The 22275-nt window shown below is 46.6% G+C and overlaps 1 protein-coding gene across 5 annotated transcripts in view; it reads right to left on the bottom strand.

The window, feature by feature from the left end:
- Positions 1-22275, bottom strand: part of DCUN1D2 (defective in cullin neddylation 1 domain containing 2) — a 127179-nt gene that overhangs the window by 65837 nt on the left and 39067 nt on the right. For 4 of the 5 annotated variants that reach the window (XM_063953110.1, XM_063953114.1, XM_063953113.1 and 1 more), the window contains 2 exons: positions 15263-15431; positions 6588-6721 (listed from right to left, as the gene is read on the bottom strand). In XM_063953110.1, coding sequence (XP_063809180.1) covers positions 6588-6721; positions 15263-15431 — 303 coding nt within the window. The remainder of the gene's footprint in view (positions 1-6587; positions 6722-15262; positions 15432-22275) is intronic. The other variant, XM_063953111.1, reaches the window with a different exon arrangement.

Below are 22275 nucleotides of genomic sequence, written 5' to 3'. Positions count from 1 at the left end.
GATTTAGGCTGCGGTAAGCCTACCGCAGAATGCGCCAGCTGAATAGTGCTACAAATCCAGCGCGCAATAGACTGCTTAGAAGCAGGAGCACCCAGCTTAGTGGGTGCATACAGGATAAACAGCGAGTCAGTCTTTCTGACTCCAGCCGTCCTGGAAATATAAAAATTTTTAGGGCCCGGACTACGTCCAGCAACTTGGAATCCTCCAAGTCCCTAGTAGCCGCAGGCACCACAATAGGTTGGTTCAAGTGAAAAGCTGAGACCACCTTTGGGAGAAACTGAGGACGAGTCCTCAATTCTGCCCTATCCATATGGAAAATCAGATAAGGGCTTTTACAAGACAAAGCCGCCAATTCTGAAACCCGCCTGGCCGACGCCAGGGCCAACAGCATGACCACTTTCCACGTGAGATATTTTAAATCCACAGTCTTAAGTGGTTCGAACCAATGTGATTTCAGGAATGCCAAAACCACATTGAGATCCCAAGGTGCCACTGGGGGCACAAAAGGAGGCTGAATATGCAGTACTCATTTGACAAAAGTCTGAACTTCAGGCAGTGAAGCCAGTTCTTTTTGGAAGAAAATCGACAGAGCCGAAATCTGGACCTTTATGGACCCCAATTTGAGGCCCAACGTCACCCCTGCTTGCAGGAAGTGCAGGAATCGACCCAGGTGAAATTCCTCCGTCGGGGCCTTCATGGCCTCACACCAAGCAACATATCTTCGCCAAATGCGGTGATAATGTCTTGCGGTGACATCCTTCCTGGCTTTGATCAGGGTAGGGATGACTTCCTCCGGAATACCCTTTTCCTTCAGGATCCGGTGTTCAACCGCTATGCCGTCAAACGCAGCCGCGGTAAGTCTTGGAACAGACAGGGTCCCTGCTGCAGCAGGTCTTGTCTGAGCGGCAGAGGCCAAGGGTCCTCTGTAAGCATCTTTTTAAGTTCCGGGTACCAAGCTCTTCTTGGCCAATCCGGAACCACGAGTATGGTTTTCACTCCTCGCCTTCTTATTATTCTCAGTACCTTGGGTATGAGAGGTAGAGGAGGAAACACATAAACCGACTGATACACCCATGGTGTCACTAGAGCGTCCACCGCTATCGCCTGAGGGTCTCTTGACCGGGCGCAATATCTTGTCAACTTCTTGTTGAGGCGGGACGCCATCATGTCTACCTGTGGTTTTTCCCACCGGTTGACCAGCATTTGGAAGACTTCTGCCATCCTGCTTCTCGTGCCGCCCTGTCTGTTTACATGGGCGACCGCCGTGATGTTGTCTGACTGGATCAGTACCGGCTGGTTTTGAAGCAGGGGTCTTGCCTGGCTTAGGGCATTGTAAATGGCCCTTAGCTCCAGGATATTTATGTGAAGAGAAATCTCCTGATCTGACCACAGTCCTTGGAAATTTCTTCCCTTTGTGACTGCCCCCCAGCCCCGAAGGCTGGCATCCGTGGTCACCAGGACCCAGTCCTGTATTCCGAATCTGCGGCCCTCTAGTAGATGAGCCCTCTGCAGCCACCACAGCAGCGACACCCTGGTTCTGGCCGATAGGGTTATCCGCTGTTGCATCTGGAGATGGGACCCGGACCATTTGTCCAACAGGTCCCACTGGAACGTCCTTGCGTGGAACCTTCCGAATGGAATTGCTTCGTACGAAGCTACCATTTTTCCCAGGACTCGTCTGCATTGATGTACCGACACTTTTCCTGGTTTTAGGATGTCTCTGACCAGAGATGACAATTCCTCGGCTTTTTCCAGTGGAAGAAACACTTTTTTTCTGGTCTGTGTCCAGATTCATTCCCAGGAACAGAAGACGTGTCGTCGGGACCAGCTGTGACTTTGGAATGTTTAGAATCCAGCCGTGCTGTTCTAGCACTTCCTGAGAAAGTGCCAACCCCACTATCAACTGCTCTTTGGACCTCGCCTTTATCAGGAGATCGTCCAAGTACGGGATAATTAAAACTCCCTTCTTGCGAAGGAGTATCATCATTTCGGCCATTACCTTGGTAAAGACCCTCGGTGCCGTGGATAACCCAAACGGCAGCGTCTGGAACTGATAGTGACAGTCCTGTACCACAAATCTGAGGTACTCCTGGTGCGGAGGGTAAATGGAGACATGCAGGTACGCATCCTTGATGTCCAGGGATACCATGTAATCCCCCTCCTCCAGGCTCGCAATAACCGCCCTGAGCGATTCCATCTTGAACTTGAACCTTTTGATATAAGTGTTCAAGGCTTTTAAATTTAAGATGGGTCTCACCGAACCGTCCGGTTTCGGTACCACAAACATTGTGGAGTAGTAACCCTTTCCTTGCTGAAGGAGGGGTACCTTGACAATCACTTTCTGTGAATACAGTTTTTGAATAGCCACCAACACTGCCTCCCTGGCAGAGGGAGTTGCCGGCAAGGCAGATTTTAGGAAACGGCGGGGGGAGACGTCTCGAATTCCAGCCTGTACCCCTGAGATACCACTTGAAGGACCCAGGGATCCACCTGTGAGAGAGCCCACTGTGTGCTGAAAAACCTGAGACGTGCCCCCACCGTTCCCGATTCCGCCTGAACAGCCCCAGCGTCATGCTGTGGACTTACCGGACGCAGAGGAGGACTTCTGCTCCTGGGAACTAGCTGTGTGCTGCAGCTTTTTCCCCCTTCCTCTGCCCCTCGGCAGAAAGGATGAGCCTCTAGCCCGCTTATTTTTCTGGGGCCGAAAGGACTGTACCTGATAATACGGTGCTTTCTTTTGCTGTGGGGTAGCCTGTGGCAAAAAAGTCGATTTCTCAGCAGTAGCTGTGGAAACGAGGTCTGAAAGACCGTCCCCAAAAAGTTCCACCCCTTTATAGGGTAAAACTTCCATGTGCCGCTTGGAGTCGGCATCACCTGACCATTGCCTAGTCCATAACCCCCGTCTGGCGGCAATGGACATAGCGCTTATTTTTGATGCCAGCCGGCAAATATCCCTCTGTGCATCACGCATGTATAAGACGGCGTCTTTTATATGGTCAATCGTTAGCAAAATATTGTCCCTATCCATGGTATCAATGTTTTCCGACAGGGAGTCTGACCACGCAGCAGCAGCACTGCACATCCAAGCTGATGCAATAGCGGGTCTCAATATAATGCCAGTGTGTGTGTATATAGCTTTTAGGGTACTTTCCTGCTGTCTATCAGCAGGTTCTTTTAGGGCGGCCGTATCCGGAGACGGTAGTGCCACCTTCTTTGATAAGCGTGTCAGCGCTTTATCTACCCTAGGGGGTGTTTCCCAGCGTGACCTATCCTCTGGCGGGAAAGGGTACGCAGCCATTAACCGTTTAGAAATGATCAGTTTCTTATCTGGGGAAGTCCACGCTTCCTCACACACCTCATTTAATTCGTCCGATGCAGGAAAAACTACTGGTAGTTTTTTCTCACCAAACATAATACCCTTTTTTGTGGTACCTGGGGTATCATCAGAAATGTGTAATACATTTTTCATAGCCTCAATCATATAACGGGTGGATCTATTGGAGGGTACACTCGTCTCATCATCGTCGACACTGGAGTCGGTATCCGTGTTGACATCTGTATCTGTCATCTGAGGTAGCAGGCGTTTTATAGCCCCTGATGACATTTGAGACGCTTGGACAGGCACAAGCTGAGTAGCCGGCTATCCTATGTCGTCAAACCTTTTATGTAAGGAGCTGACACTGTCACGTAATTCCTTCCATAAGTCCATCCACACTGGTGTCGACCCCGCAGGGGGTGACATCACATTCACAGGCATTTGCTCCGCCTCCACATCATTATCCTCATCCTACATGTCGACACAGCAGTACCGACACACAGCAGACACACAAGGAATGCTCTTACAGAGGACAGGACCCCACAAAGCCCTTTGGGGAGACAGAGGGAGAGTATGCCAGCACACACCAGGGCGCTATATAACACAGGGATATCACTATACAGAGTGTTTTCCCCTATAGCTGCCTATAATATATATATATACTGCGCCTAATTTGTGCCCCCCTCTCTTTTTTACCCTTTCTGTAGTGCAGGACTGCAGGGGAGAGCCAGGGAGCTTCCTTCCAGCGAAGCTGTGAGGGAATAATGGCGCCAGTGTGCTGAGGGAGTTGGCTCCGCCCCTTTTTCGGCGGGCTTTCTCCCGCTATTTTATCGTTTCTGGCAGGGGTTAATATACACCTATATAGCCTCTGGGGCTATATATGGTGTTAGTTTTGCCAGCCAAGGTGTTATTTATTGCTGCTCAGGGCGCCCCCCCCCCCCAGCGCCCTGCACCCATCAGTGACCGCAGTGTGTGGTGTGCATGAGGAGCAATGGCGCACAGCTGCAGTGCTGTGCGCTACCTTGGAGAAGACAGAAGTCTTCAGCCGCCGATTTTCCGGACCACCTTCTTGTTTCTGGCTCTGTAAGGGGGACGGCAGCGCGGCTCCGGGAACGGACGACGAGGTCGGGTCCTGTGTTCGATCCCTCTGGAGCTAATGGTGTCCAGTAGCCTAAGAAGCCCAAGCTACCACCACTTAGGTAGGTTCGCTTCTTCTCCCCTTAGTCCCTCGTTGCAGTGAGCCTGTTGCCAGCAGGTCTCACTGAAAATAAAAAACCTAAACTATACTTTCTTCTAGGAGCTCAGGAGAGCCCCTAGTGTGCATCCAGCTCAGCCGGGCACAGAAATCTAACTGAGGCTCGGAGGAGGGTCATAGGGGGAGGAGCCAGTGCACACCAGATAGTCCTAAATCTTTCTTTAGATGTGCCCAGTCTCCTGCGGAGCCGTCTATTCCCCATGGTCCTTACGGAGTCCCCAGCATCCACTAGGACGTCAGAGAAAAGGGGACGCTGTCTGCCTTAATGTGTAAAAAGGGGACGCTGTCTGCCGTAATGTGTAAAAAGGGGAATCTGTCCGCCGTAAGGTGTAAAAGGGTCTCTACCTGGTGTAGTGGTGCTACTGTGCGGCGTAATTTGAATAATGGAGAATACTGTGCACCGTTTTATGAATTGGTATTATTTTGTGGCCACACCCCTTCCCCACAAAGCCACACCCCTATGTATTTTTGCGCGTGCCTACGGCGCGCACTGCCCCTGTTTTCCATGCAGGGGTGGGGCTCCGATGCCGTTTCTTGCACACAGTGCTAAAATGTCTAGTTATGGCACTGTTGCTAGGTATCCATTTCTCTGGCCCTGAGCAGGTCCCCCTCACCAGATCCTCTCCAGGGGTGAGGGGGTGGACTTGGATGGGATGAGGGGGGCCCAAAGCATTTTGTCGCACCTGGGCCCACCGCTCGCTAGTTCCGCCACTGGGTGGCAGCATGCTGCCAGGGTGAGCGATCCCCTGTGGCGGGGAACGATCGATCCCCTCAGGAGCTCAGTGTCCTGTCAGCGGAGATAGTGGCTCAGACCCCGCAGGGCGGACACTACTCTACCTCCTTAGTCCCACGAAGCAGGGAGGCTGTTGCCAGCAGCCTCCCTGTAAAATAATAAACTCTAAAATAAACTTTTACTAAAGAAGCTCTGTAGAGCTCCCCTAGCTGTGACCGGCTCCTCCGGGCACATTTTCTAAACTGCGTCTGGTAGGAGGGGCATAGAGGGAGGAGCCAGCCCACACTCTCAAACTCTTAAAGTGCCAATGGCTCCTAGTGGACCCGTCTATACTCCATGGTCCTAATGTGGACCCCAGCTTCCTCTAAGACATAAGAGAAATACCAAATGTATTTACTTTATACAAATATACTGACTTAACAGAAAAAAAGAAGGCATCCATTTTAATTTTTAGCAGTGCTTATTTCACATCTTTACGAATGCCCAAATGTATAAATTCTTATGATGGTAGTAACTGGGGCCAGAGCTGTCACTGTCCTTACAAAACTGCAGTGAAACCACCTTTTTTTTTCTAGTTTTGGGATACATGTATTTTCCATTACAATATTCATGCATTTATTAAGATATGTCAGTCCATGTTTAAACTGTTGATATTTTTATTTTTTTTGATACTTGGGATGGAGATTTGGACCTTCATTTATTTTACATTAGTTGGATGGAGCAGACGAGCAAGCACCATTTTTACCCACTAAGTCAAGTTGTCCAGTAGTTAACTTAGGGCCTAATTCACTAAGGATGGCAAATGCAAAGCTGCTCGCAACAGCTTTGTAATTGCAGTCCTTAGCAATGCAAATTGCAGGAGATGCATACCACCTCCTCCCTGCCTTTGCAGGGACCATCGGTCTTGATGTTCATTTGCAACGGCAGGCTGAGCATCAGTGATCCCTACTAAAATTAGCACCTTAATCTTTATTATACAGGGAAGTTCAAAAGTCCCTCCACAATGCGTGGTTTCTGGCTACAGATCTCCTCGGCAGCCATGGGAAACCAGAGAGAGACTCAATGTAGGTATGTACAGTATGTAACAAATTCATTTATTTCATGTGAATGAAGTGGTCATATTACTTAGCACACCATCACTGCAGAGGGACTTTTTGAACTCCCTGTGAAAACCACGTAGTCTCTTTCTTGAAGTATTCTGAACAAATTTCTACATGGGTATATGGTTGATCCCATTTCAATATAAGCAACAACAGAAATATGTAAGAAATACCCATACCTACCTAGCCCTTTTTGTCCAGGATTTTTTGCAAAATTAAATGTAAACTGATAGAAGTCTTTAAACTTAAGAGGATCTTTGAGCTCTTGTTCTAGCCGGGGCAACTGGGCCCTTAGTTTGTCTGTGCTGTCACACCTGCTAACAAGAACATAAATCAGGAACACACACTATATGATACTGCCACACAAATCACTAAGCATTCTGCAAGATGTCAAAAGTCTTTTAAGTCCAGGTAATATCCTATTGCCTTACACCTAGGAAACTATTTCAAATGTGAAAAAAATAAGATTTTACTTACCGATAAATCTATTTCTCGTAGTCCGTAGTGGATGCTGGGAACTCCGTAAGGACCATGGGGAATAGCGGCTCCGCAGGAGACAGGGCACAAGAATAAAAGCTTTAGGATCAGGTGGTGTGCACTGGCTCCTCCCCCTATGACCCTCCTCCAAGCCTCAGTTAGGATACTGTGCCCGGACGAGCGTACATAATAAGGAAGAATATTGAATCCCGGGTAAGACTCATACCAGCCACACCAATCACACTGTACAACCTGTGATCTGAACCCAGTTAACAGCATGATAACAGCGGAGCCTCTGAAAAGATGGCTCACAACAATAATAACCCGAATTTTGTTACAATAACTATGTACAAGTATTGCAGACAATCCGCACTTGGGATGGGCGCCCAGCATCCACTACGGACTACGAGAAATAGATTTATCGGTAAGTAAAATCTTATTTTCTCTGACGTCCTAGTGGATGCTGGGACTCCGTAAGGACCATGGGGATTATACCAAAGCTCCCAAACGGGCGGGAGAGTGCGGATGACTCTGCAGCACCGAATGAGAGAACTCCAGGTCCTCCTCAGCCAGGGTATCAAATTTGTAGAATTTAGCAAACGTGTTTGCCCCTGACCAAGTAGCTGCTCGGCAAAGTTGTAAAGCCGAGACCCCTCGGGCAGCCGCCCAAGATGAGCCCACTTTCCTTGTGGAATGGGCTTTCACAGATTTTGGCTGTGGCAGGCCTGCCACAGAATGTGCAAGTTGAATTGTACTACAAATCCAACGAGCAATAGTCTGCTTAGAAGCAGGAGCACCCAGCTTGTTGGGTGCATACAGGATAAACAGCGAGTCAGACTTTCTGACTCCCGCCGTCCTGGAAACATATATTTTCAGGGCCCTGACAACGTCAAGTAACTTGGAGTCCTCCAAGTCCCTAGTAGCCGCAGGCACCACAATAGGTTGGTTCATGTGAAAAGCAGAAACCACCTTAGGGAGAAATTGAGGACGAGTCCTCAATTCTGCCCTGTCAGAATGAAAAATTAAGTAAGGGCTTTTATATGATAAAGCCGCCAATTCTGACACACGCCTGGCTGAAGCCAGGGCTAACAGCATCGTCACCTTCCATGTGAGATATTTTAAGTCCACAGTGGTGAGTGGTTCAAACCAATGTGACTTAAGGAACCTCAAAACAACATTGAGATCCCAAGGTGCCACTGGAGGCACAAAAGGAGGTTGTATATGCAGTACCCCTTTTACAAATGTCTGAACTTCAGGTACTGAAGCCAGTTCTTTCTGGAAGAAAATCGACAGGGCCGAAATTTGAACCTTAATGGACCCTAATTTTAGGCCCATAGACAGTCCTGTTTGCAGGAAATGGAGGAAACGACCCAGTTGAAATTCCTCTGTAGGGGCCTTCTTGGCCTCACACCACGCAACATATTTTCGCCAAATGCGGTGATAATGTTTTGCGGTTACATCCTTCCTGGCTTTGACCAGGGTAGGGATGACTTCATCTGGAATGCCTTTTTCCTTCAGGATCCGGCGTTCAACCGCCATGCCGTCAAACGCAGCCGCGGTAAGTCTTGGAACAGACAAGGCCCCTGTTGGAGCAGGTCCTTTCTTAGAGGTAGAGGCCACGGGTCTTCCGTGAGCATCTCTTGAAGTTCCGGGTACCAAGTCCTTCTTGGCCAATCCGGAACCACGAGTATCGTTCTTACTCCTCTCCTTCTTATGATTCTCAGTACTTTTAGTATGAGAGGCAGAGGAGGGAACACAACACTGACTGGTACACCCACGGTGTCACCAGAGCGTCCACCGCTATTGCCTGAGGGTCCCTTGACCTGGCGCAATATCTGTCTAGTTTTTTGTTTAGACGTGACGCCATCATGTCCACCTTTGGTTTTTCTTAACGGTTTACAATCAGGTGGAAGACTTCTGTTTATATGAAGAGATGTTTCCATGCTTGACCACAAGCCCTGGAAATTTTTTCCCTGTGTGACTGCCCCCCAGCCTCTCAGGCTGGCGTCCGTGGTCACCAGGACCCAATCCTGAATGCCAAATCTGCGGCCCTCTAGTAGATGAGCACTCTGCAGCCACCACAGAAGAGACACCCTTGTCCTTGTCGACAGGGTTATCCGCTGATGCATCTGAAGATGCGATCCGGACCATTTGTCCAGCAGATCCCACTGAAACGTTCTTGCATGGAATCTTCCGAATGGAATCGCTTCGTAAGAAGCCACCATTTTTCCCAGGACCCTCGTGCACTGATGCACTGACACCTGGTCTGGTTTTAGGAGGTTCCTGACTAGCTCGGATAACTCCCTGGCCTTCTCCTCCGGGAGAAACACCTTTTTCTGGACTGTGTCCAGAATCATTCCTAGGAACAGTAGACGTGTCGTTGGAATCAGCTGCGATTTTGGAATATTTAGGATCCACCCGTGCTGACGTAACACTACCTGAGATAGTGCTACTCCGACTTCTAACTGTTCCCTGGACCTTGCCCTTATCAGGAGATCGTCCAAGTAAGGGATAATTAAGATGCCTTTTCTTTGAAGAAGAATCATCATTTCGGCCATTACCTTGGTAAAGACCCGAGGTGCCGTGGACAACCCAAACGGCAGCGTCTGAAACTGATAATGACAGTTTTGTACTACAAACCTGAGGTACCCTTGGTGAGACGGGTAGATTGGGACGTGGAGATAAGCATCCTTGATGTCCAGAGACACCATATAGTCCCCTTCTTCCAGGTTTGCTATCACCGCTCTGAGTGATTCCATCTTGAATTTGAACCTCTTTATGTAAGTGTTCAGGGATTTTAGATTTAAAATTGGTCTCACCGAGCCGTCCGGCTTCGGTACCACAAACAGCGTGGAATAATACCCCTTTCCCTGTTGTAGGAGGGGTACCTTGATTATCACCTGCTGGGAATACAGCTTGTGAATGGCTTCCAAAACTGCCTCCCTGTCGGAGGGAGACTTTGGTAGAGCAGACTTCAGGAACCGGCGAGGGGGAAACGCCTCGAATTCCAGTTTGTACCCCTGCGATACCACCTGTAGAATCCAGGGGTCCACTTGCGAGTGAGCCCACTGCGCGTTGAAATTCTTGAGACGGGCCCCCACCATGTCTGAGTCTGCTTGTAAAGCCCCAGCGTCATGCTGAAGACTTGGCAGAAGCAGGGGATGGCTTCTGCTCCTGGGAAGCGGCTGCATGGTGCAGTCTTTTTCCCCTTCCTCTGCCCCGGGGCAGGAAGGAATGGCCTTTAGCTCGCTTGTACTTATGGGAACGAAAGGACTGAGTTTGAAAAGACGGTGTCTTTTTCTGCTGATGTGAAGTGACCTGGGGTAAAAAGGTGGATTTTCCAGCCGTTGCCGTGGCCACCAGGTCCGATAGACCAGCCCCAAATAACTCCTCCCCTTTATACGGCAATACTTCCATATGTCGTTTGGAATCCGCATCGCCTGACCACTGTCGCGTCCATAACGCTCTTCTGGCAGAAATGGACATAGCACTTACTCTTGATGCCAGGGTGCAAATATCCCTCTGTGCATCACGCATATATAGTAATGCATCCTTCAAATGCTCTATAGTTAACAGTATATTGTCCCTAACCAGGGTATCAATATTTTCAGTCAGGGAATCCGACCACGCGACGCCAGCACTGCACATCCAGGCTGAAGCGATTGCTGGTCGCAGTATAACACCAGTATGTGTGTATATACTTTTAAGAATATTTTCCAGCCTTCTATCTGCTGGTTCTTTGAGGGTGGCCGTATCAGGAGACGGTAACGCTACTTGTTTAGATAAACGTGTGAGCGCCTTATCTACCCTAGGGGGTGTTTCCCAACGTGTCCTAACCTCTAACGGGAAAGGATATAGTGCCAATAATTATTTAGAAATTAGCAGTTTTTTGTCGGGGGAAACCCACGCTTTATCACACACCTCATTTAACTCATCTGACTCAGGGAAAACTATTGGTAGTTTTTTCACACCCCACATAATACCCTTCTTTGTGGTACTTGTAGTGTCAGAAATGTTCAATGCTTCTTTCATTGCCGTGATCATGTAACGTGTGGCCCTACTGGACATTACGTTTGTCTCCTCACCGTCGACACTAGACTCAGTATCTGTGTCGACCCACTGAGGTAACGGGCGTTTTAGGGCCCCTGACGGTGTCTGAGACGCCTGGACAGGCACTAATTGATTTGCCGGCTGTCTCATGTCATCAACCGTTCTTTGCAAAGTGCTGACATTATCACTTAATTCTTTAAATACGATCATCCAGTCAGGTGTCGACTCCCTAGGGGGTGACATCACTAACCCAGGCAATTGCTCCGCCTCCACATCATTTTCCTCCTCATACGTGTCGACACACACGTACCGACACACAGCACACACACCGGGAATGCTCTGATAGAGAACAGGACCCCACAAGCCCTTTGGAGAGACAGAGGGAGAGTCTGCCAGCACACACCAAGCGCTATATATATACAGGGATAACCTTATATAAGTGTTAATCCCTTATAGCTGCTGTTTATATAGTTTTTAGCTGCCAATAGTGCCCCCCCTTCTCTTTTTTACCCTGATTCAGTAGCAAGTCTGCAGGGGAGAGTCAGGGAGCCGTCCTTCCAGCGGAGCTGTGAGGGAAAATGGCGCTTGTGTGCTGAGGAGATAGGCTCCGCCCCTTCACGACGTCCTTATCTCCCGCTTTTTCTGTAAAAAATGGCAGGGGTTAAAATACATCCATATAGCCCCAGAGCTATATGTGATGTATTCTTTAGCCAATCTAAGGTATATCATGTTATATTGCGTCTCAGGGCGCTCCCCCCCAGCGCCCTGCACCCTCGGTGACCGGAGTGTGAAGTGTGCTGAGAGCAATGGCGCACAGCTGCGGTGCTGTGCGCTACCTTAGTCTGAAGACAGGATCGTCTTCTGCCGCCGATTTCACCGGACCTCTTCGCTCTTCTGGCTCTGTAAGGGGGCCGGCGGCGCGGCTCCGGGACCCATCCAGGCTGAACCTGTGATCGTCCCTCTGGAGCTAATGTCCAGTAGCCTAAGAAACCCGATCCACTCTGCACGCAGGTGAGTCCGTTTCTTCTCCCCTTAGTCCCACGATGCAGTGAGCCTGTTGCCAGCAGGACTCACTGAAAATAAAAAACCTAAAATATACTTTTATTCTAAGCAGCTCAGGAGAGCCACCTAGCCTGCACCCTTCTCGTTCGGGCACAAAAATCTAACTGAGGCTTGGAGGAGGGTCATAGGGGGAGGAGCCAGTGCACACCACCTGATCCTAAAGCTTTTATTCTTGTGCCCTGTCTCCTGCGGAGCCGCTATTCCCCATGGTCCTTACGGAGTCCCAGCATCCACTAGGACGTCAGAGAAACATATGAACCCACATATATATTTTTCTCAAAGTTTAACATTTTCTTAAAGACAGATAAAACCAATCATATCCGTTTAAACTGTTCTGCAAAGTTAATGTAAGGGATTCTGGGAGACATTTGCTCAAGGTCATTATTGTTAGTAGGACCTCATGTTACAAAATCTAGTGCAAATATTTTGTAACAAAGACAGTGCCCAACAAGAATCTAAAAATATGTAAAGATGTGTGTGTACGTGTTGAGTCGCTGCTGCGGCTCATTTCTGTATGGGTTTCTGGCTGTCTCCTAGCAATGTGGAAGCTGGCTACTACGTGTAGCAGCACACCTGTTTGGGAATGTTACCTGACTCCAGCATGTTATCTCTTGTGAAAGTCAAGAGGCTGGTGGATGTGCAGCAGAACAGCTGCAGACAGTTGGTAATTAGGGGAGGCTAGCTCATTGGCTCTTGTCTCCTATATGTGTTGTCGGTCTCTCACTCCCTGCTGGTCATAGTTCCAGGTTGCAGCAGGAGCCCTTGTTCCTAGTACTAGCCGAGGATACATCTGTCTGGTTATTCTGCTACCGTCCGCTGCAGCATTTCTGCGTCTAGCTCTGTGTCAGCTGCATAATAACCAGCATCCAACTCTGCCTCAGTTGCATAATCTGTTGTGTTGCTTTTGTTATTTCTGCTGTTACTCCTTGTCTTCTTGCTATACAGTCTAGTATTTCCTCTTTTATCTATTTCTCCTTCAGTACTCCCACTGTCAGTGTCTCTTTTTTTTTTTTGTCTAACTTGTTTCTCTAGTGTATTGTTTGTTTGGATACTTCATGTACTCTCCTCACCCGAAAGCTGTCCAGAGTTTGGGGGAGTTTTTTGTTTAAGTGTCTACAGTTTGCTCTCCTGTCTCTTGTCTAGAGCAGCTCCTATCTTCTTTTTGTCTTCTGCTCGATGTGCATTAAGCCGAGTCACTCAAAGGTTAAGCTCGCATTACCACCAGTGGCAGCACAGTACCGGAAGGCACATCACGCCTTATGGGAAAAGTGGCTATTATAGGCAAGAAGACCTGCTGGAGAGTTCTGCGAGTCTTAACCCGGGGGGTACAAGGGGTCAATGCCCAGAAGATCTACAGTAGCCACCCACCCTTCGGAAAGTAGATTCTTCAGTTGTAACAGTACCTAGTCTAGACCAATCTATATAGTACAGGTAGTTCAAAAAGACCCTCCACAGGGAGCGCTGTCCTCTGCAGCCGTGGGAGTACAGAGAGGGGCAAAACTTTCAACACTTAATGTAAGTAAGTTCATGACTATTTTATTACAATTATATAGTGTTTTAAAACAATTATTTTGTCACATTACTTAGCACACATTCTCTGTGGGAGACTTGCTTAGCACACAGTCACTGCAGATGGACTTTCCGAACTCCCTGTATATGTATATATTCCACAGCCTCCACCTGTGTTTGAGAGGGAGCCAAGAACTTGGTTCCTACCCCCATAAATTGTTGCCCTGTCCAGTTATCTGTACTATCTATGCCCTTACCTTTCTAGGCCATGCATGTCTTATTTCAATCCCTGAATTGTCAAAGCCCCTCAATAAGATGGCTAAACATCGATAAATGCAGTTATCAACCTTATTGATAATCTTTTGCTATCTCTGAAACAATCTACCATAGGTGCCCGCCTGAAGAGAAGCGGGTGCAAATATGAAATAGAATGAATGACCTGTATGCTTAGAAATGGTGCTCATGGTCTCACATTAATAACATTCCTCCGCTGTGTCTTTAAGCGGGGAACATTATCAATTTTACACCTACTGTATATTGACTTCATGGAAAGGAATAATTTCCTATGAGGTTCCTCCCATTCCAACCCAATTCTCCGCTCTCCTTCTGATAATGTCAACTCCTGAGTTGGACTTTATTGCCTCAATACAGCATGAAATGCAAGACAGGTCCGTGCGACTCTGCTACTGCTGTTTTGTTTTTTTTGTTTACAGAAAAGTGTGTCTTGGTCACAATACGATGCGACTATGTTGCACCAGGAGACTGTGCTGCTTAATATATGAGACACTTGTATGTGTGCGACAGACTGTATACAAAGTACAACATAACTTGTCATAGAAAAAAAAGCCACGGCCTCTGAATTGTACCACTTCGTATACAGATTCAAACTCAGTCGCACACATATATACAAGTGTTACAGTACACATGAATTAATCTGCAGTTTCCAGGTGCGTTCTAGTCACATCGCATTGTTACTAAGAAGCATTATTCAGATACAAAGACGTCCTGCATTAGCGGTCATGCGAGACATGGCACGCCAATAGGGGCTGTTTAACACGACTGCAGCAATTGTGTATGAGGTCATATCTGTACTATAAAATTGTGAAATGTATTGGTAATCCCTCTGCTGGAGATCATATTTACATTTCCTCAACAATGTAAAGGGGGGAGATTGTTTTTATTTTTGCTACCCGACGGAGCTATTCAACTGTTCCTCTAATCAGGTGCAAGTGCAGCGGGAGCCCATTATTTCTACTCTCACCCTCCTGAGGTGAAATCAGTGAAAAATCCCTCTACTGCCATTTTGGTAGTGTGCCTGTTTTTTTTTTGTTTTTTTTACGGGCTGAGCCGTTTTACGCAGCTAAACCTGGTGCTTTTGGGCACACCCAATCGGAACAACAAATGAATAGCTCCTTGGGATCCCAAAAAACTAATTTATCTTCTCTGAAATGCTAAAAAGGTCCTGCATACTTGGTACATGAGAGAATAGGGGATTGGTATATTATGACTGGGGAATGAGAATAAAAGTAGTAAGTGATCTACTAATTGTTTAAATCAACTACAATCCTTATGTACCACCAACAAGCCATGTTTTTTTTCAGTGGAAACAGGTGGGTTAATGGCGGATTAAACAAAATAGATTAATTTATTCATACATGTTAAGGAAATCCTGAAAACATGAGCTGTTAGTACTTGAGAACTTTTGATTTACACCATAAATTGGTAATGGAGTGGGCAATTAGCACCACTTCTATACATACCCAAGTTCTGTCATCCCATCTACAAACTCCTTTTTACTGAATTCACATTGTGTAGCAGCTCTGAACTTCCATGCGATTACCAATACACTAGTACTGGCTGGATCCAAGTGTAAATCATCACAGAATAATTGTATTCCATCTATACCTATTTTATTTTCATCTTGAGGGTCTGGATTTGTGAAGGCGAGACAGAAAAATAAAAGGACAATTTTACAAAGAAAACTTGAAAACAGTGAGACAAACATAAGTCACCTGCTAACTAGTAGCATGTGCAATTACTTTCAGGATAAACTGTAAAAATCTGGATGGCATAAATGTCTACCATAAATGTATCATCTATAACGGGGAGATAAAAAACTTAGGGGCAGATGTATTAAGCCTGGAAAAGGAATAAAGCAGTGATAAGTGGAAGGTGATAACGTACCAGCCAATCAGCTCCTGTCACGGCCTTCTCACTTCTCAAGGCTTAATAAAATTGCCCCTGAATTACTAATTATTACCTTACACATTACTACACACACGTTCATTCATTTGATCAGAAATACAATAGTGGGCACTACTGTAAAGGGGGGGTACTCACGGAGCGATCGCTGCTTAAAATCTAAGCAATCTGACTAGATTGCTTAGATTTTAAGCAGTGATCACTCCGTGTGTACCCCTCACAGCGATAGCGAAGCGCAGCCCCGCGCATCGCTATCGCTAGATTGGCCTGCATGCAGTCCAATCTAGCAGGTCGCTCACTTCACCCACTGGGTGATATTGTATTAAGTATTAAACTGCTCAGCACACATCTCTCCCAAATCGGGCCGTGAGTACTGACCTTAACAGTTCCTGGGAGTGACTGTTGCTGGGGAACACTGCACTGATAATACTGTATTAATATATTGTAGTAAGACATGTAACTCAATTCCAGAACATTACTAAATGGGGTTTAGCAGCCAACACAATCTAGGGGGTTATGGGTCAACAATGTCTAGGTCGACATGCAAGGTTGGTATAATCAAAAAGTCAACATGGAAATGGTCGACCTATAAAAAAAGGTCAATTAAAACCCCAATTAGAGCAGCACGTAAAACCCCAATTAGTGCACCGCCTTGTTCCGCTACGTTTGACACAGGTTACTATTCCCAATTGTAGTCCACATGGATAGTAAAGTATGGGAAAAAATAAATAAATCCTCATGTCAACCATATGATGCGTCGACCATTAAACCTATTGACCATGTTGATAATATGCATGTTGACTTTTTAATTGTGGAACTATCATCTAGAGAGCAATCGAGGGAAGGTTTCCTGATCTCTGGTGTGCACGGCTAACCTGTTGCACCTGCTTGACTATAAGCAGCATAATTATGACACCATATAAAGATGGAGTGGGCACTGACAAGCAGAATGTGGGAGACTTATGGGGATTGACTTCGCTAGGGCCAACTCGATAGTGTATATTTACTAACCATTGGTCATCAGAGATTTTGGCTGAAAGATTTAACACGGTATTGGAAATATATACAAGCCTGATTTAGCATTTATTTCTACTGCCAATGTATCTATCACAGCTGCTGCTGATCAATAGCTCTGACATCCTTCTAGTTAGTAAATAAACCCCCATCTATTTACATGCAGATAACAGTAGAGCAGGCCAGGCATGTGCTACACATCAGAGAATAAGACTGAATGTCAGCCCCCAGGTAAGTCGTCTTTTGGGTTGGGATTTCAGGATATTTACTATAGACCGTAACATCTGTCACACTGGATTTCAGATGTTAATCACTTAAAATAACTAACTTAAATCACAAGAAATAGGTTAGGTGTGAAAATTAGAAACAGGAAATAAACACATACAGGATGAGTCTTCCATATCCGAAAATCCAATATACAAAAGTTTTGTGAGCATGACTTTGCTTTCTGGTGGGTCCATATACAAACGTTTCGAGCACAAAATTAGAAATATTGTATTAAATTACCTTCAGGCTATGTGTACAAGGTTTATACGACGCATAAATGCATTCTGTGTTTAGATTTGGGTCCCATCCCCAAGATCTCTTATTATATTATGCAAAATATTCTAAAATACGGTGGGGGGGGGGGGATTTTAAATTACCTACCGGAAAATCCTCTCTCGTAGTCCGTAGGGGATACTGGGGTCCACATTAGTATCATGGGGTATAGACGGGTCCACTAGGAGCCTTGGGCACTTTAAGAAATTAATAGTGTGCACTGGCTCCTTCTTCTATGCCCCTCCTACCAGACTCAGTCTAGAAACTGTGCCCGAGGAGACGGACATACTTTGAGAGGATAGTGGTGAGATTCCGAACCAACACACACACACACACACACACACACACACACACGAGGAAAGCCATGCTAACCAAACTTGAAACAGGAACAGCAACGGCCGAACCAACATTACTTAACCAAGTAACAGTGGAGGAAGAACCAAGTACTGGGTGGGTGCCCAGTATCCTCCATGGACTACGAGAAAATGATTTACCGGTAGGTAATTAAAATCCTATTTTCTCTTGCATCCTAGAGGATACTGGGGTCCACATTAGTACCATGGGGATGTACCAAAGCTCCCAAACCGGGTGGGAGAGTGCGGAGGTCCCTGCAGAACAGATTGACCAAACTGAAGGTCCTCAGAAGCCAAAGTATCGAACTTGTAGAACTTAGCAAACGTGTTTGAACCAGACCAAGTAGCTGCTCGGCAAAGTTGTAAGGCAGAGACACCCCGGGCAGACACCCAGTAAGAAGCCACCAACCTAGTGGAGTGGGCATGTACAGATCTAGGAACCGGCAAACTTGCCGTAGAGTCAGCATGCTGGATAGTAAGCTTGATCCAGCGAGCAAGAGACTGCTTTGAAGCAGGACACCCAATTTTATTGGGATCATAGAGTACAAACAGCGAGTCTGATTTTCTGTGACAAGCTGTCCATTTGACATAGAATTTCAAAGCCCGCACAACATCCAGGGACTTTGAAGTGGAAGAGGTGTCCGTAAGCACCGGAACCACAATAGGCTGGTTGATGTGAAATGCAGACACCACCTTAGAAAGAAATTGCTGACTAGTTCAGAGTTCAGCCCTATCTTCATGAAAAATCAAATAAGGGCTCTTGTGAGACAACACCCCCAATTCCGACACACGCGATGCCAAAGCCAAGGCCAGCAACGTGACAGTCTTCCATGTAAGAAACTTTTTTATCAACCTCCTGTAAAGGCTCAAACCATTCAGACTGTAGAAACTGCAATACCACGTTGAGATCCCAAGGTTCCGTGGGAGGCACAAAGGGCGGCTGGATATGCAGAACACCTTTCAAAAATGTCTGAACCTCAGGGAGGGAAGCCAACTGTTTTTGGAAGAAAACGGACAAGGCCGAAATCTGGAATTTTATGGAGCCCAGGCGTAGGCCCACATCCACAACAGACTGCAGAAAAAGCAGAAACCGACCCAGTTGAAATTCCACTACAGGAATTCTCCTGTTTTCACACCAAGACATAGTTTCTCCAAATTCAGTGGTAATGTTTAGACGTTACCTTTTTTCTGGCTTGGATCAGGGTAGGAATTACCCTGTACGGAATTGCTTTACGGCTAAAATTTGACGCTCAACCTCCATGCAGTCAAACGTAGCCGCAGTAAGTCTTGATAGACGAACGGCCCCTGTTGCAGAAGATCCTCTTGGAGAGGTAGAAGCCACGGATCCTCCAGAAGCATGTCCAGTAGATCCGCGTACCAAGCCTTTCTTGGCCAATCCGGAGCAATGAGAATTGCCTGAACCTTTTCCCTTTTTATTCTTTTGAGAATTCTTGGGATTAGTGGAAGTGGTGGAAACACATACACCAGCTGGTAGGCCCATGGAGCCACCAGAGCGTCCACCACCACTGCCTGAGGGTCTCTTGACCTGGAACAATACCGCCTCAGTTTCTTGTTGAGACGAGAGGCCATCATGTCGATTTGTGGAGTTCCCCACCGACGTGTAACGCACCTGAACACCTCCGGGTGAAAACCCCACTCTCCTGGGTGGAGGTTATGTCTGCTGAGGAAATCTGCTTCCCAGTTGTCTACTCCCGGAAAGAAGATCACAGACAACACCACAGCATGTTTTCTGCCCAAAGGAGAATTCGTGTTACCTCTGACATTGCTGCTCTGCTCTTCGTTCCGCCCTGTCAGTTTATGTACATTACCGCCGTCACATTGTCCGACTCGGCCCTCGGTCAGGTGAGAAATCTGGAGCCACCACAGCAAAGAAATCCTGGCTTTTGGCGACAGACGTATCCTCTGGTGCATGTGGAGATGTGATCCGGACCATGTGTCCAACAGGTCCAGCTGGAAGGGTCTGGCAAGAAACCTTCCGTACTGCAGTGCCTCGTAAGTGGCTACCATCTTTCACAGATGGCGAAAGCAGATATGCACCGATATCCTGGTTGGTTTGAGAACATCCCGCACCAATCAACTGGATCACCACTGCCTTCTCCAATGGAAGGAATACCTTCTGTACTTCCGTATCCAGTATCATCCCCAGGAACGTAAGCCTCCGTGTTGGTTCTAGTTGAGATTTTGGTAGGTTCAGAGTCCACCCGTGATCCCGGAGAAGCAGAGTTGAGAGGGCAAAGCTGTCCAACAACCGCTCCCTAGATGGTGCCTTTATCAGCAGATCGTCCAGGTACGGCATTATGTTCACTCCCCGTTTGCAGAGGAGGAACATAATCTCCGCCATTACCTTGGTGAACACTGGAACTGGTAGTGACAGTCCTGTAAGGCATAGTAACATAGTAACTAAGGTTGAAAAAAAGACAATTGTCCATCGAGTTCAACCTATTTGTGGTCTCCTATGCAGTCTTATTATAGGACTAGTTATTTTTATGTTAGGACTAGTTATATTAACTATAATGCGTGCCTACGCACCATAACCCTGAATATCTTTATCCAATAGGAATTTATCTAACCCATTCTTAAAGGTGTTGACAGAGTCCGCAGTTACTACTCTCTCAGGCAGGGAATTCCAAACACATATTGTCCTTACTGTGAAAAAACCTTTTTGCCTTAATGTGCGGAAACTCCTCTCCTCTAACCTAAGTGAGTGACCACGTAGGACACTGTGCTGATCTTCTAGAAAACAGGTCCCTCCCAAGCTCTGTGTATTGACCCCTTATATGTAGATGTTGATCATGTCCCCTCTTATTCTCCTCTTTTCCAATGTAAACATGCCTAGCCTTGCAAGCCTTTCCTCGTATTCCAGCGTTTCCATGCACTTGATTAGTTTGGTTGCCCGCCTCTGATCCTTTTCTAGCTCCAGTATATCCTTTTTGTAATGTGGTGCCCAAAACTGCACACAGTATTCAAGATGAGGCCTCACTAGTGATTTATATAATGGGAGTATAATACTCTCGTCCCTTGCATCAATTCCCCGTTTTATGCATGCAAATATCTTATTAGCCTTCTTTGCTGCACTCCTACTTTGGGTACTGCTGCTTAATTTGTTATATATGTGAACCACTAAGTCTTTTTCCAGTACAGAATCCCCTAATATTACCCCATTTAGTATGTAGGTGTTATTTTTGGTCTTGCCCCCACAATGCATTACCTTACACTTGTCTTTGTTGAATCTCATTCTCCATTTTGTTGCCCATGCTTCCAGTTTAGTTAAGTCATTCTGAAGAGACTCGGCATCCCCCTCTGTATTTATAACCTTACACAATTTGGTATCGTCTGCGAAAATTGATACCATGCTCTCTAGAACTACTGTTAGGTCGTTGATGAATATGTTGAACAAAAGTGGTCCAAGTACAGACCCTTGTAGCACACCACTCCAATTTGAAAATGATCCATTGACCACAACGCGCTGCTCCCTATTCTCTAACCAATTACTGACCCAAGTGCATATTGTGCTCCCTAGCCCTATTTCTTGTAGCTTGTAGATAAGACGCGTGTGTGGTACAGTGTCGAAAGCTTTGGCAAAGTCTAAAAAGATTATATCCACCGCCTTACCCTGATCCAGGTTCGCACTTACTGTTTCATAAAAGCCAAGTAAGTTGGTCTGACATGATCTGTCCTTCACAAATCCATGTTAGTTCCTTTTAATGACCTTATTTGCTTCAAGGAACTTTTGAATACTGTCCCTTAGAATACCTACTAATACTTTCCCCACTATAGATGTAAGACTAACTGGTCTATAATTACCTGGTTCAGCTTTGCTCCCCTTTTTAAATATCGTAACTACCTCCGCTATACGCCAATCTTTGGGAACAATACCCGATTTAACCAAATCCATACATATAAAAAATAGAAGTCTTGCTAGTTCAGCGTGCAGCTCCATAAGAACCCTCGGGTGAATTCCATCGGGACCAGGTGACTTATTAATCTTTAACTTTTTTAATCGGTCACAGACTACCTCCTCACATAAATAAGCATTTAGCAGTGGGACATTATCTTTGTTGAGATTTTGTGTTAGACCCAGCATTTGGTCCTCTCTGGTAAATACCGTTGAAAAAAAACTTGTTTAGTTTGTTTGCTATGTCATTATCATTTTTGATCAAGACTCCCCTCTTGTCCTTTAAAGGGCCTATACTCTCCTTCTATAGTCAAACCTAAGATAAGCCTGATGAGAAGGCCAGATTGGGATATGAAGGTATGCTTCCTTGATATCCAGAGACACCAAGAATTCCCCCTTCCTTCAGACTCGAGACCACCGCTCTCAGAGACTCCATCTTGAATTTGAACACCCGTAAACACGGGTTCAGCGACTTGAGGTTTAAAACCGACCCGTCCGGAGCAGAATAGGCCTTCCTAGCTGGGGGGGCTGCAGAAGGAAGATATATAGACTTACCTGCCGTAGCCTTGGATATCCACGTATCCAGTTCGTCACCAAGCAGGGCCTCGCCTGTGAAAGGTAGGCTTTCCACCTCCTTTCTGGAATCCGCATCCGCCATCCACTGACGTAGCCATAGGCCCCTGCGTGCAGACACTGCCATGTCTGTGGTGCGTGCATTGAGCATTCAGATTTCTTTTATGGCTTCCAC

The sequence above is a fragment of the Pseudophryne corroboree genome, chromosome 2 (genome assembly GCF_028390025.1).
Source record: "Pseudophryne corroboree isolate aPseCor3 chromosome 2, aPseCor3.hap2, whole genome shotgun sequence".
Classification (NCBI taxonomy): Eukaryota; Metazoa; Chordata; class Amphibia; order Anura; family Myobatrachidae; genus Pseudophryne; species Pseudophryne corroboree.
This window is presented reverse-complemented; position numbering and strand designations above follow the sequence as displayed.